General features: G+C 46.6%; 1 protein-coding gene across 1 annotated transcript in view; it reads right to left on the bottom strand.

Moving 5' to 3' along the window:
* DNAH9 (dynein axonemal heavy chain 9) overlaps positions 1-16,180 on the bottom strand; it is a 385,294-nt gene that overhangs the window by 300,101 nt on the left and 69,013 nt on the right. The window contains exons 21-27 of the mRNA XM_044984418.1: positions 16,027-16,157; positions 14,532-14,658; positions 6,557-6,709; positions 5,532-5,657; positions 4,376-4,615; positions 2,622-2,782; positions 1,670-1,826 (exon numbers count right to left, since the gene is read on the bottom strand). Of these exons, the coding sequence (XP_044840353.1) occupies positions 1,670-1,826; positions 2,622-2,782; positions 4,376-4,615; positions 5,532-5,657; positions 6,557-6,709; positions 14,532-14,658; positions 16,027-16,157 (1,095 nt within the window). The remainder of the gene's footprint in view (positions 1-1,669; positions 1,827-2,621; positions 2,783-4,375; positions 4,616-5,531; positions 5,658-6,556; positions 6,710-14,531; positions 14,659-16,026; positions 16,158-16,180) is intronic.

Below are 16,180 nucleotides of genomic sequence, written 5' to 3'. Positions count from 1 at the left end.
ACCCAACCTTCTCGGGCCCACTGTAATGGGAAGTCTGGAACGCTAATTGGAACAGGTATGGTATGCCCATATGAGAGGAGGTGCAGGGCACGGTACTACACAAAGGGGCAGTGGGACAAATAAAATAGCAACACTTTCCACCTTAATGCCCGGCCCTATCAGGAAATGTGTTGCCATATGTCCTATGCTTTTCCAGGGATACCTGGGCAGAAGAATCCCAAAAGAAAAAGAAAAAAAAGGGGTGGAGTGTTAGGATATAGATATTCAGGCCTGTCTGCAAAGGCCTATACTTTAAGAATGTAGGTGTACTCTTATCACTTAGCTAGTTATAGAGGTATAAAAGAAAGAATCAAAAATCACTGTCTGCCTGTATAGGGCCTTTTCTCACTGTGACAGTCTAAGGCAGTGGTCCCCAACCTTTTCGTCTGGCGGGTGCCAGACAAAGGACCATGGTGGCAGTGGAGCACCTGCCGAAATGCTGCCGAATTTCTGTGGCATTTCGGTGGCGACGCCTCTCAATGATGTCACTTGTCGGCGGCAAGCGGCATCATCGAGAGGCGTTGCCGCCAAAATGCTGCAGAAATTCGGGGGCGACGCCTGTCGATGACGTCACTTGTCAGCGGTAAGTGGCGTCATCGAGAGGTGTCACCGCCGAAATGCCACCAAAATTCAGCGGCATTTCGGCAGATGCTCCACCACCGGCCAGGACGCGGGCGCATTTAGATGCCCCCGTGGGCACCATGGCGCCCGCGGGCACCGCGTTGGGGACCCCTGGTCTAAGGCCCTGTTCTTAGGCTAAGTAAGGCCTTTGGCTAAGCAGCAGAGACAGCCATAAGCTGGAAAGTGAATGGTCACATTCTTACATTTTAAACTAGTCACATTAAAATAAGGCAATCTGGGGCTGTTAGAAAGGTGATCTGATCTATCACCTCCAGAGAAAAGGAAGAGCATAAAAGATGTAAAGAAAACTTAGTTGAATAGCATCCTGCCTGGCAAGAACTCACTTATCAATAGCTGAGGTGTAAAATCCTCATTTCTGTATTGTTCTATCATAGTCGTCTCCACTACCCTATTGTTTGTCTGTATAATCTCTGTCTGGTTCAATGATTGTTTCTGTCTGCTGTATAATTAATTTTGCTGGGTGTAAACCAATTAAGGTGGTGGGATATAATTGGTTAAATAACCATGTTACAATATGTTAGGATTGGTTAGTTAAATTTCAGTAAAATAATTGGTTATGGTATAGCTAAGCAGAACTCAAGTTTTACTATATCGTCTGCAGTCAATCAGGAAGTAAGGGGGGGAATGGCAACAGGGAATGGGGGTGGGGGAACTGGAATCATGTTTCGCTAAGGGGGGGAATGGGAACAGGGACACAGGCAAGGCTCTGAGGTGTCAGAGCTGGGAAGGGGGACACTGAGGAAGGAAACTGGAATCATGCTTGCTGAAAGTTCACCCCAATAAATGTCAAATTGTTTGCACCTTTGGACTTCGGGTATTGTTGCTCTCTGTTCATGCGAGGAGGACCAGGGAAGTGAGCGGGTGAAGGAATAAGCCCTCTAACAAGATGTTACTTAGTGCCTTAGGCTTTTGAGACGTTTCAGCCCTGTCCCTCCCCCTGGATGCTCCCCTGACACAACCTGACCCTGGAACACGTCAGACCCAGTACCTTGTAGTCCATTTGTTCAGAGCAGTTAAACACATACACCATGATGCCAAGGGCGCGCCCCAAGTCTTTGGTCGTCTCGGTCTTGCCAGTCCCTGCTGGCCCAGCTGGGGCCCCGCTCATGGTCAGGTGCAGAGATTGGGTGAGGGTGATGTAACATCTTCCAGCAGCAAAGAGAAAAGAGATCTGGATGAGTCAGAGCGCCCAAGCACACAGTCACAACATCAACGTGACCTACAGGAAGGCTGCTATGGTTTATTGGGCCAGCGTGTACTCAGGTAGAGCTCACTCAACAGGCCACTGACAACGTAGGGTAATGGGACTAAACTCATGCGTGCTGAGGGAGCCCTTACTCTGCAGAATTGAGTCTGCACATGCAGAGTGAGTTTGCAAGCTGAAAATCCTCCTGAGCAAGTTACTGCCTCTGCCTTGCTGTGCTTGCTCTAGGGTATACCCAGCATCCTTTACAGCAGGGCAGCCCAAACTCTTCAAGCCAAGGGCTGGATTTTCACAGCAGTCTGATGACTCTATGCCCCCTGTGGCTGATCACTGAGAGGTGGCTGTGGGGCCAGGCTAGCTTAGCTGCAGAGGAAACCCAGCAACCTGCTTAGTGTTTCACACCAGCACCTGGCAGTCCCGGGTTCAGAGCACTCTGCTTCACATTACTGTGCAGCGACCCCCTTTGACAGGCCTGGGGATGACACCGGTGGATTCTGAAGACCCCCTTGAGCTCTGCAAGCGGCGCTGGACACCGACAGAGCAGGTACAGGGAGATAGTGTATGAGCTGCGCTGTGCAGGGCAGCTGGAACATGGAGAGAAGGAAAACACTTGTGAACTATTCTGATGTCTTAACCAACCCTTCTATGCCACGGACAGTGGTTTCTTACTCCCACGTGGGAAGCTCTGATGCTGCAGTATGCCAGGAGAAGGGTTCTAGACATGCCGGCGACCCACCTGTCCGTAAGGGGAGTGATCACAAGCCGCGGCGTATTGCCCAGGTATTCGTAGGAGTACAGAAACTGGGCATCACAAATGTTTGCAAAGCAGTGCTTCTCCTCATCAGCCCATCTGTGTCGAAGCTGTGACAGCCAAATGAACGCCTGGGCACTGTCAACCTGCAAATGCACCTACATGTTCACTGACATTCAACAAGCAAAGGGTTAAAGATGCTGGGCCAAATGCAATCCTGTTGTAAGTCCACTGGTTTCAATGGAGTTACCCCGGGGCTGAATTGGGCCCAGTGTTTGATGATTACAGCAGGCAACTGCTCAGTGCCTCAGTTTCCTATCGATAAAGGGGGACAAATCCAAGCTCCGTCCCTTGCAGGGGGACGAGAGAACAGATTAAAGATTCCAGGGCAACATAGAGGAAGGTGCAAAGAGGGGCCTGAGAGAAGGTGAACAGGGAAAGATGAGGAAGGAAGTGGGGCAAGACAGAGAGCTGTGCGAGGCTACTGCAGGGGGCGCCAGAGCGGGCAGGAGCCATTTCCTGTGGGAGCCTCCTGCAGGAACAGGACCAAACCGGACAAGAGGGGCCAGGCTCCTGTGAGGGCTGCCACTGAGATCAGTTTACTGCTAACGAGGCTCAGCCCACGGTGCAGAGAGCTCCACAGCCAGCCAGTTGTGAAAGCAGCTTGGCTGTTTGTGAGGCGCTGGCGCAGGGAGGGGTATGGATCCCAAGCCCCTTCAAGTCAATGGGGATCTTTCACCTGCTTTCAATGGGCTTTGGATCCTGCCCTAGGGGAAGACTGAACAAAAGCTAGGGCATGTATGTGCCCTTAAAGCACCTGCCTTTGTGGCTCCCTCGGGGGGTAGGCCCCAAAAGACAAAGTCTGATGCTTTGTTTACATTTTAAACATGCAATAACAACACTGCAGTGTCCAGTAGACTCTATGCACCCTAGCATGTGCTTCATCAGCCCATTAACACGCACCTGGGCTGGTGGAGGCACAAGATCACATAATACACCCACAGCTTGTATAAATGGACCAGTAAAACACAGCCTATAATGCGTCAGTGTCATGGTACACTGCAGCACTGCTGGTTTATTAGGGAGTTTCAGCTTCTCTCCAAAAATCAGCTTGCAAAGGGAAAATGTTCATGCTCTTGCACGTGAAGAAAGTATTAGAGGGGACGTGTAGTACAGGGAGGAGGACCGGGACACGCATGATATAGAGGGGACATGTAGTACAAGGAGGAGGACCGGGACACATGTGATATAGCGGGGACGTATGTTACAGGGAGGAGGACTGGGACACGTGTGATATAGAGGGGACGTATGTTACAGGGAGGACCAGGACACGCGTGATATAGAGGGGACGTGTAGTACAGGGAGGAGGACCGGGACACACGTGATATAGAGGGGACGTATGTTACAGGGAGGAGGACCGGGACACACATGATATAGAGGGGACGTGTAGTACAGGGAGGAGGACCGGGACACAAGTGATATAGAGGAAACGTATGTTACAGGGAGGAGGACCGGGACACGTGTGATATAGAGGGGACGTGTACTACAGGGAGTAGGACTGGGACATGGGAAGCTACTGGGACAACAACACATTTTCATATTTCAGGAAGATCAAAGATGGCGCCGTTTCCTTACTCCATTAACTCGTTGGGAGGTTTGCACTCTAATATCAGACACTGCTAGGACACAGTAAATGACAGTGCTGAAAAGGCATAATATCTTGTGGAATATTGGCAAACCTTTTGAGCTATCATCTTAGCTACGACATCCCGAGCATGTACATCAATAGTACATATGGTCATGATTTTCTGTCTGTCGCCCTTGGAGAGCTGACCGATGAGCATGGTGATGAGGGTATTCAGCTGGGTCACTTGCTTCTTGTAATAATCCTTCATTGCATTCTCATATCCTTCTTCCAGTCTGGCAAAGGCAATTCCAACTTCCGTGGTCCACCAGATCTGGGTACAGGTCAGTGCCACCTTAGAGAAGGGAATTAGTTCATCATCCATTGCATAATAGCCCTGACACCGTGTGTTAGATTTAACAGCATGCTCTCGGCAAAGCTGTGGAGTTGTGAAAAATCAAGCAGCTGCGGCATAAAATGAAAGTATTTCTCAAAGTGGTAATAACAACAGCCACTGCAACAGAGAGCTGCATTGAACTCACACCCTGGGACACCAACATCAGAGACAAGGCGAAATTCAGCAGCTATTCATCAGTATAGTACATCAGTGTCTTTTACATGCCACAGGGTAGCAGGGGAGGGGGGGTAGCAGGAAAAGCAATTCACAGGAGGGGATGAGAACCTCCAAGATAAAGGAGGGGAAGGGTTGCTTTATTTCATTCCCTCCTGTAGGTTTTTTTTCCTGCTGCACTCCTCACTCAGCCGCTAGGCAGGTAAAGTACTCACACCCTCTGGCATGGCACTAACCCCTTCCAAGGTAACGAGCTCTAACACCTATCAGAGTCTAAGTCCATGTAATCCTGCCTCAGCACAGGAAGATGGACTAGAGGACCCATAAGGTCTCTTCCAGCCCTACATTTTTATGATTCCATATATGCAGCACTGACACTTCTGCGTGCTGATCTCATTCTACAGCACCCTGTCATTAAACACACAGATACTGTACCTGCACTGAGCTCACAGAACCAAACCATTGGACTCTGCCTGAAACCCCAACTCAGGAGTCTCCTATGACCAATGGAAAGCATGTCCTTCGGGCAGGTGGCACCTCTGGAGTCCAGGAGCAGTGGCCAGACAGAGCTTCCCCCCTCCTCCCCCTCAGCGACTGGCTAGAGGCCCTGTACTAGAAAAGCGACCCAAGAGGCTAAAGTGAGAGCTGCTTTCTCTAGAGGGCCAGTCAAAGAGGAGATAAGTGTGGTGTAATCAAATACCTGAGCAGGGTAGTCAAAGAGCCACTGTTCTCTTGGTTTCTCTTCATAAGCAGTCACTCCTTCTGTCATCTCATGTCTCACAGTAGCCCTCATGCTGTCCAGCACATGATTCAGCCAAATTTCAACCTAGCAAAGGTATTAAAACACAGTGACACATCTGGTCCACTGAGGAACTTTGTGCAATAGGTAAATATATGGGACATCTTCCATCCACAAGGCCATGAGGAGAATCAAGCATGTGACTTGGGCACAATCTGCCAGCACTGGCATAAGGTCAGTGCTGGACATGGGGAGGAATTCTTGCTGTGATATCACAGTAGAAGCTCTCTCCCCAGGCCAGTTCTCTGGGAATTCAGTGTATGTTGAAATACAAAGTATCAATCTGTGCCCATCAACTGCTGAATTCTAAGGCCAAAATTAGAGCTTGTCAACAGATTTCAATGAAAAAAAAAAGTCACAGTTAACAAACAGCTTTAATGGAAATGCCTGTGGATATTTTTTCCAAAATTGTGCCTTTTTTCCCCAACACACCCACACACACACACACAAAATCAATCCTTGGTTTTCAGTTTACATTTTGTCAGATTTAGTTTTACTTGACCCTTCACTGCTTGACAGAGAACAAGAGGAGAAAAACCACCGTTGTCACTACCGTGGGCAGACAGGCCTCAAACAACACAAAGGGGGGTAACCTGTGCAGTAGGGAGGTGCCATTTTTATACAGCACCTTTTCCGACCATTACCACTCTTTAATGATAGCTCTGCTGGCGGCCTGGGTCAGACAGACCATCTCATTGTTTCCTTGTGCTCCCTTCTGTCTCCATCATTGTCTCTTGTCTGATGTATAAATTGCATAAATTGTAAGGTCTCTGGGGCAGGGACCAATGTTGTGGTCTGCACCTGTATAGCACCAGTGCAATGTGGCCCTGGGCCATGACTGGGGCACTACAACAACAACTAACAGAGATAAAAGCACCAGCCGCAATCTAATTCTGACGATAGGAAATGAAGCAGCTTCACCTCACCTGCCCGCTACAGTCACAGGGCTCACTGAAGCTGACATATTCCTCCTCTTTACTGTACATCCCCCGGCCAGTTTTGGTCGGCTTTTGTTCAGAGTCCAGCTGGAATTTCATCTTGGCCATGTTGTCAAACAGTTTGGAGAGATGGCGCTGCACCTGCACAGGGAATGGTAGTAGAGAGGACATTCAGGTGGGAGGATCTGTGTGTGCTCATCAGCAGGGAAGCTCCCTCATCAGTCAGGGTCCCAAAAGTTTGCTCTCCTCTCATCCCACTTTGACCAGACCTATCATATGATGGGCTGGTCACATCCTTCTGATACAGCAGGACTAACTCTGTAGCTCTGGAACAGACACAAGCACCATCTACTTCTTCTTCACTTAGAAAACAGAAATACCTTTCAATGGCAATGCTCTAGTAATAATGATACATTTTATTCTTTATATTGCAGTTACCTGGCCAGGTACCTTTTGTACAGCACAAACACAACCACACCCCTACGTACACACGTGTGCACACACATGCACGTGCACACACAAAGGAAACATTCAGAACATTAAGTGATCAGTCGCAGGTCAGCCTCCCCAAGTACAATGAGCGATGGTGAGGAACCTATGTAGTCCTACTCTCAGGAGTGCTCTAGGTTTTTGCTGAGCATTGCTGGGGAAGTATTTAGAACCCAGCTATCTCAGCCTGTGGACTAAAAGAGTTGTTACTGGAAGTCAGTTTTGTTCTAGTGAAAGGAACAGCCTTGGAGACTGAAGGCCTCTGCTCTTCCCCGGGAAAGGAACACTATGAAGAGCAGCAGTGCAAGCTTACCACGCTATAACCCACCACGATGCCTCCATCTTGCCCTAGAAGGATCATCTCTACCAGTGAAAGACCAAATCAGACTCCATGGCCTGTTCAAAGCTTGTTCAGCTCAGGGGCTCAAAAGGAGCAATCAGTTAGAATTGCTCGGGAGGGTTTTTTCAACGTGAACAGCTGTCTGCTGGAAGATGAACAGACCACCAGAGCTTTTTCCAGCCTTCAGACAATACAAATTTTAGTCACTGACCAACATGGGTTACAAGCAAACTAATACCAGAAGTAAAGGCTCAGTAACCTCCCACCCAACACATGTGTTCTCAACCTGGGGTCACACCACCCTGGAAGTCATGAACTGATGTTCAGCTGGTCACTCAGACCTGCCCTCCCCCTACTGCTACAGGAGAGGAGCTCTCTGCTAAATCACAGTAAGATGGAAAGGTTGAGAACCCCCATCCTAAGGCACCCAGTCCTCTGCTACAAGCACTGACTGTCTAGAAAACCATATAAAACACATGGATTTCTCCAATCTATCACAGGTCACTGACTCAGAAAGAGAAAGGATTAAAAACTTTTCAAGCAGCATTGCAGAGATAGACCTTTATTATTAATATGTTTTGCTGTTTGGTTCCACTTACATTCATACTGGGCCCAATCCTGGAAGGTGATGGGGCTGCAAGTGGCAATTGGCACTTAGCTCATGGCAGGATTGGCCCCTTGGCTTTCACGATCTTACGAAAAGGTTTCTGTGATTTATTTAATGTGCAGAACTTTCCTCTTAGCGAATCATCCAATCAGATTCCTACGCCTAGCCAGTCTAGACAGACTCTCTAGAGAACATTCTGACACTCAGTTCAACACCCCCAGAAAAACCTTGGATATACCTGAATCTTTACAAGTTCAATGCCAGATCTGTTATGATAATATTGTTGTGCATTTAATCCTCTGTTAGGAATGAACAGACAGGCTCAGAGACTACAATGGAAAGGTCAGGAGTTTATCCATATTTGATCCTGCTTGACATTTACTTGATTTTATTGTAAACAGTTTTAAACAGGTATAACAGACAATGCTCACAGAATTCCTTCATATACCACTGAGCATTTCAAGGTGGTATTTTTTCTGTTTCTCTCCTGTTTTTTCCCTCTGTGTTTGTGGTATTGATCAAATGCACAACTGTAAGGTTTCAAGGGTTGTAAAGCCAAGGAGCACAGAGAAACTATAAGAAATATTATATGTTAGCAGAAAATAATGGCATTTCTACATATGCACTGAGCCCTGACTAACCTGAATTTCATATAATCATATATCTCCTTATCTGTAAGGTTTCTTAATTGGAAGAGATTCTCCACTAGCTAACAAAAAAAATAGAAATGCTAATACATTCTGGATTGAGTAAAGCTCAGCATTCACTATGAAAACGTCTGTCAATTTTACAAACCAATTTCAAGATGAATCAGAACATGGCAGCACAGCCCTGTTATTCAATTGCTAAAGAAAATAGGTTTAGCTGGAGCTTCCCAACTGACGGGAGGTATGTCTACACTGGAACTATATGGTTACGTTTCTGCTCATGTAGATGTACACAGGCTAGCTCCGACACAGCTAGCACACTAACAATAGCAACGCAGTTGCAGAGGCACAGGAGGGGCTAGCCACTTGAGTATGATTCCCATCCGAGACGGTAGGTACATACTCAGGCACTACCCCATCCTGCCACCTGCACCACCACGGCTACCCAGCTAGATTTAGTGTGCTAGTGCAATCAGAGCTAGCACGTGTACACCTCCAGCTTCAGTGTAGACATACCCTGGGTGCACACAGCTATCCCACCAATATCCTGCTGTGCCTGCCAGGTGCTTTGACTTAGCTGTGTCATGGTATAGACATCCAGGTATTACAATGATGACAAACTCCTATAATAGTAATAATCAACCTCACCTACATTGGTGGTATATTCAGTAATGAAAAAGCGAGCTAAGGTGAAGCTGAGATTTTTCTACAGAACTTCTTACCACACACTTCCAGAACACAGGGATTCCAAAGCACAAACTGTAACAACGAAGGTAATGCCTCCCATACAATGCACCCTGACAACTCCCATACAATGCCTCCCATACAACTCTTCCCCACTGGGGACAGGAAAAGGAAACAAAACCTAGGAACCCCGGGAAATGCAGTTAAGGGAATTTCTTTAAACAGAAATATTGTTGCAACTTTCTATATAGTGCAGTTCCTTCCCACCCCATCCCATAATCCAATCAATCATGTGGATGTCATTCCTTGTAGCAGTACCTTTAGAATGACGTGATTGCATTGGCAAGTCCCTAGAAATACTGCTTCTGGAAGAGGCATTTCCTGAATTAGAACCTCCAGAACTGATACCCTGATGGTGACACATCCACTCTCTATTAGCCTAGGTCTGCATACACAAGAACTGGAACTCACTAGAGCTTGATTTGCATTTGCTTTAGCTAGGGTCATCATTTGACTGACCCCCTGGATGGCCCATATTTTATAGTTTATACTGTTCTCCATTGTGTGTAATGGGTCTTCTGTGGCTGCCTGTAAGGGAGAAACACCTGCTACATGTGCACTGCTTTCTAGTCAACGTCATCATTCACGGAGCAGAGATTATTGGGAGTCTTGTTCAAACTGAAATATGCCACAGAGAAATCACTTTAAACAGCACTGAGCTTTCCTGAAGGCCTTTGAAAAAAACTTGCCCTAGAATCTGCCAACCACTGTCAGCCATATCCCCTCATAAATAGACATCCATTTACAAGCTTGGCCTTTCAAATACAGATTTTGTTTCATTTTCAACCACAACCACCATAACCACTGCACTTTTTCTCACTATCAGCTCCATCCAGAAGCATAATTGGCCAAACCACCCCAGTGCATCCTTGTCAGAGTGCAAAACCCTTCTCAAGAGCTGCTGCTTAATGGTAACCCACACTGAGAAAATACATTCTCCATGGAAGGTCAAATGAGTTCAAATGGGAACGTTGTTGTGTTGCAAGCCTGCTTCTTTGAAGAGAGCATCCTGCCAAGATTCTCAGTCTTGGCTCCCAGCTCCTCAGAGCCCAGCTGTTGGGAATCCCCTAAGTATTCACTTTTGTTACCCTTGCAGGCAGTGGGGGTAGAGTGCAGGCCAGGCCTCCTATTGAACATGGCATGCCAATGTGTCTTGAGTATTACTGCTGGCCTCCATTCATTCCTGCCAGCCCTCTGACTGTGCAAAGGCAGAGCTCCCAGAAAGAAAAGTCAGGACTGAGACAACAATGTGAGGAGGGGCCTGCCATACCTGCACCAGAGGCTAGTCCAGAAAAGTGTAAAAAAAACAGAGCAACCTTGCTGGATGGGTTTCCTGGCCCAGGTACCTCTTAACTGTTGATCCCACAAATAGTGCTTAATGTGTAGTGAAAGAGGTGCCAGGGCTCAAGCAATTCTTTTTTACAATCATAACTGATGCAGCCAGCCCAGAGGTGCTGGGAGTATGAACTGCCAAGCCTAAAGGTGCCCTGGCACAAATTAAGCCCTGCTTGCGAATCCCTGGAGCAGGTCCAACTGGAAATGTTGATTGTACTTACAAAGTAAGCTCTTCAGAGCTGGGACCATCCTGTACTCCACGCGTGCGCACTAGTACAGCACAAAACAAGGAATGATAACAACAGCATCAGCTGTCTGGGGCACCTTTGGTGGGGACTGGGGAAAGGTCAGGTCCTCCCGTGCCCTGCAGTCACTGTGCTGATGCTTCTCTGGAGTCGAGACGCATTTGGCCTCAGAGAAGCTCTCCAGATAACTTGAGCCATCATCAGCCTGCCCCTCCACCTGCCCCTTCCCTCTTGGCACCTCCTGCCTTGGTCCTGTCTCCTGTGTGAAGATTCCAGCTCATCCGGAGCCAGAGATCATTGCCATCAACCTCAGATGCCAAGGACACTGAGGAGCCATCAATTAGCAGGGGCCTTGGCTTCCACTGGATGGAGCCCTGCCTGGCACAGGCATTGCTATCACTGAGCTCTGTGCTCAGAGATCAAGGCTGACTCAGATTTAGATTTGAGAATTTCCCCTTTGAAGCACTCTGAGTAGGGCAGCAAGGGTGACACATAGTGTGGTGTCCCTTCTCCTCTACAGGATCAAACAATGCAAGAGCATCAGGATTGTCACCAGTATCACACTAAGGTGCCCAAAACCAGGGTGAGAATTCTGCAAGATGGAGCCTTCTGAAATTAGTTATTTTAGGTGCCTCAATTTTTGGGTGCCCAACTTGAGACTCTTTCAAGGGCAGGTGCTTGGCATTTTCTGAAAATGGCCCAAAACTGAGCCATCCAAATTCACCAGTCATTGTTGCAAGCTTTTGCTGAGATCTTTAGAGAAAATATGTTCCTCCAAACCTCAGAGCCTCCAAGCACAAAGTCCGTCCCTCGTACAGTGTCAAAAACATACACTAATCAGACTTAAAGGAGCTTTATTAGAACAATCAGTAATGTTTTCCAACATTTAGAGAGGAGAATATGAAGTACATACTGCCATCTAGTGGAAAGTTATATACTAATAACTCTATAGAAATTAAAAACAACGAGGAGTCCTTGTGGCACCTTAGGCCACGTCTATACTTACCCGCCGGGTCGACGCGGCGAGTTCGACTTCTCGGAGTTCGAACTATCGCGTCTGATCTAGACGCGATAGTTCGAACTCTGGAAGCGCCGCGGTCGACTCCGGTACTCCACCGCGGCAGGAGGAGTTGCCGGAGTCGACCTTGGAGCCGCGGAGTTCGCTTCCGCGGCGTCTGGACGGTAAGTCATTCGAACTAGGGTAGTTCGAATTCAGCTACGTTATTCATGTAGCTGAATTCGCGTACCCTAGTTCGAACCAGGGGCTGTGTGTAGACCAGGGCTTAGAGACTAACAAATTTATTTGGGCATAAGCTTTTGTGGGCTATAACCCACTTCATCAGATGCATGGATTGGAAAATACAGAAAGCATGTATAAATATACAGCACATGAAAAGATGTAGCCCATTCTCAACAGTTAACAAGAAGGGGTGAATATCAACAAAGGGAAAGCAGCAAAGAATCCTGTGGCACCTTATAGACTAACAGACGTTTTGCAGCATGAGCTTTTGTGGGTGAATGCCCACTTCGTCGGATGCAAGAGTGGAAATTTCCAGGGGCAGGTAAATATAAGCAAGCAAGAAGCAAGCTAGAGATAACGAGGTTAGATCAATCAGGGAGGATGAGGCCCTGTTCTAGCAGTTGAGGTGTGAAAACCAAGGGAGGAGAAACTGGTTCTGTAGTTGGCAAGCCATTCACAGTCTTTGTTTAATCCTAAACTGATGGCGTCAAATTTGCAAATGAACTGAAGCTCAGCCAGTTGGCCACCTTCAGATCTGCTATTGTGTGGCCACCACCAATTTATGGCCACACAATAGCAGATCTTAAGGTGGCCATCCTCCAGCAAAAAAACTTTAGGACCAGACTTCTAAGAGAAACTGCTGAGCTTCAGTTCATTTGCAAATTTTGCCATCAGTTTAGGATTAAACAAAGACTGTGAATGGCTTGCCAACTACAGAACCAGTTTCTCCTCCCTTGGTTTTCACACCTCAACTGCTAGAACAGGGCCTCATCCTCCCTGATTGATCTAACCTCGTTATCTCTAGCTTGCTTCTTGCTTGCTTATATTTACCTGCCCCTGGAAATTTCCACTCTTGCATCCGACGAAGTGGGCATTCACCCACGAAAGCTCATGCTGCAAAACGTCTGTTAGTCTATAAGGTGCCACAGGATTCTTTGCTGCTTTTACAGAACCAGACTAACACGGCTACCTCTCTGATACTTAACAAAGGGAAAATTATTTTTTGCAGTGACCCAGCCACTCCCAGTCTTTATTCAGGCCTAATTTGATGATTAGTGGTGTTCTGTCAGCAAGAAGGGTACCCAGAAGTCACCTACTACAGGACAGGCCCAACAAAGAAGGTAACAGAATGCCACTAGTCATCACCTACAGCCCCCAACTAAAACCTCTCCAGCGCATCATCAAGGATCTACAACCTATCCTGAAGGATGATCCCACACTCTCACAGACCTTGGGAGACAGGCCAGTCCTCGCTTACAGACAGCCTCCTAACCTGAAGCAAATACTCACCAGCAACTACACACCACACAACAGAAACACTAACCCAGGAACCAACCCCTGCAACAAACCCCATTGCCAACTCTGTCCGCATATCATTCTAGTGACACCATCAGAGGACCCAAACACATCAGCCACACCATCAAGGGCTTGCACATCTACCAATGTGATATATGCCATCATGTGCCAGCAATGCCCCTCTGCCATGTACATTGGCCAAACTGGACAGTCTCTGTGCAAAAGAATAAATGGACACAAATCAGACATCAAGAATTGTAATATTCAAAAACCAGGAGAGCATTTCAGTCTCTCTGGACCACTCTGAAACGTGTGAATCTCCCCGGACACTCAATAACAGACTTAAAAGTCTCCATTCTTCAACAAAAAAACTTTAAAAACAGACTTCAACGAGAAACTACAGAACTGGAATTAATTTGCAAACTTAACACCATCAAACTAGGACTGAGTAAAGACTGGGAGTGGCTGGGTCACTACAAAAATAATTTTTCCCTCTGTTGATACTCACACCTTCTTGTCAACTGCTGGGAATGGGCGACATCCACTTTGATTGAAGTGGCTTCGTTAGCACTACAAAAAGTAATTTTCCCTCTGTTGATATTCACCCCTTCTTGTTAACTGTTGAGAATGGGCCACATCCACCCTAATTAAATTGGCCTCATTAGCACTGACCCCCCCACTTGGTAAGGCAACTCCCATCTTTTCCTGTGCAGTATATTTATACATGCTTACTGTATTTTCCAATCCATGCATCTGATGAAGTGGGTTATATCCCACGAAAGCTTATGCCCAAATAAATTTGTTAGTCTCTAAGGTGCCACAAGGACTCGTTGTTGTTTTTACTGATACAGACTAACACAGATACCCCTCTGAAATCTATAGAAATTATTGTTAATGGTACTACTAGTGAGGAACAGAAAAACATTACTTTCTAGAACAAGCTACAGGCATGTTCTGGGTTTGTCAGTCTATCTGCCACTCCACTGTTCAAAGGCAAAGGCAATAATGTGTGAGACTTACTAGCTGCGGGTTGGTGCCATTGGAAAGAATGTCCAGTAAATCCGCAGAAGAAATGAAGTAAAATCTGGGAAAGGCCAACCTCTTGGTGTCCAAGTATTCAGCCAAGGCCTTCTCACACAGAGCCAATCTGGGGCAACAAAGCAGAGATACGAGGTCCGGAATTAACAGACACATATTTTCCTTAGCACCTAATATTGCAGTTCACGTTCAGATGCAGAGTTTTGACCCCAAAAAGTAAGAAGTGACAGAGGCCTTGTCTACACCTAACATTTACTTTGCCCTAGCTACATCACTCAGGCCTGAGAAAAATTTTGCATACTTAATGCCATAGTTAGGACAGCTTAACCCCTGGGATAGACCTTGGTCAAGGAAAGAGTCTTCCGTTGACCTAGCTACCACCTCTAGGACAGGTGGATTACCTATATCGATGGAAAAACCCCTTCTGTCGATGCACGAAGTGTCTCACTATCACAGTTCAGCAAGAGTGCTGTAGCACTGGGGTGTCTGTAGCATAGACATGGCTACAGACTCCAGGTACTTCACTAGGGACATATCCAGTGTTATTGATTTTGTGTGGAAGGTGCCCAGAAACTATGGTGATGGGCAGAAGTATAAAGCCCTCAGAGAGATAAGTTGAGAAGACTCCTGCAGTCTGACCCAGCCTTTTGTAACTACTCACAACTCCCACAACCATGTTCATGTTGGGATGAAATTTCTCAAGCTTGGTCTGACCTAAATCTGTTCAGCTGTTTGAGTTTATGAGATCCCAAACTTCCAATTTAAATCTTGTGACTTTTTTGCACTCAAAACTACAAATGGCTAAAATTATAAATTTCACAGACAGCACTTTACTACTCCTCAGTGAGGAATATGGGCCTGGTACAACTGAAAGGTTTGTTTTAAATTAAAATGTTGTTAGTAGTGGACTATTACTGACCAAAACAGCCTTCACTCTGAGTTTTTAATGTGCACTTCCCAGTCAAATTAGCAAACATAGTAACTGAAAAATGTTTATTTATCTGCCTCAGTGCAACAGGGCATTCCTCAAAGTACCTAGCACTGTCATGTGGCAAGGCTACCTCTGCAGCACTGAGGGGCTGAATTTAAACACACCATAGTTAAAGGTCTCAAAAGAACATTGACGCAGCTATGCTGCAAATGGTTTGTATTGTTTATTACTTTTTACACTGCTCTATATAGACACAACGTACATGTGAGGTGGGTGAGCTCATATTACACCTTATGCACTCAGCACCTTATGTTTTGAGTGTCTGGACTTCTGTATACAGAACTTCTCCGCCTGAACATTGTGATAACAAGTGTGGGGTTACAGATTGGTGGATCACAAACACAAAGTCTAAATAAAGTGTAGTGTTGTTGTGACTGGCTGAACAGAGATGGCCACCGCCACCCCATAGAGAGATCTGAGAACACAGTAAGTAAACTTATCACAGCTAATTGCAGTGTCCCTCAAAGTCCCCGAAGTGTCACTCACCTGCACTGAATATCCTCCAGTTGTTCATAAAGACCTGGCTTGTTAGTAGCCTCAACGACATTCGGTGTTTTCTCTGCATCATAGGCCAGTTCTTTGAAATCAACATCAATTCCTTCAAAGCGCTTGGAGTCCTACAAATGGCAAGAGAGAAGCT

The sequence above is a fragment of the Mauremys mutica genome, chromosome 12, assembly GCF_020497125.1.
Source record: "Mauremys mutica isolate MM-2020 ecotype Southern chromosome 12, ASM2049712v1, whole genome shotgun sequence".
Classification (NCBI taxonomy): Eukaryota; Metazoa; Chordata; order Testudines; family Geoemydidae; genus Mauremys; species Mauremys mutica.
This window is presented reverse-complemented; position numbering and strand designations above follow the sequence as displayed.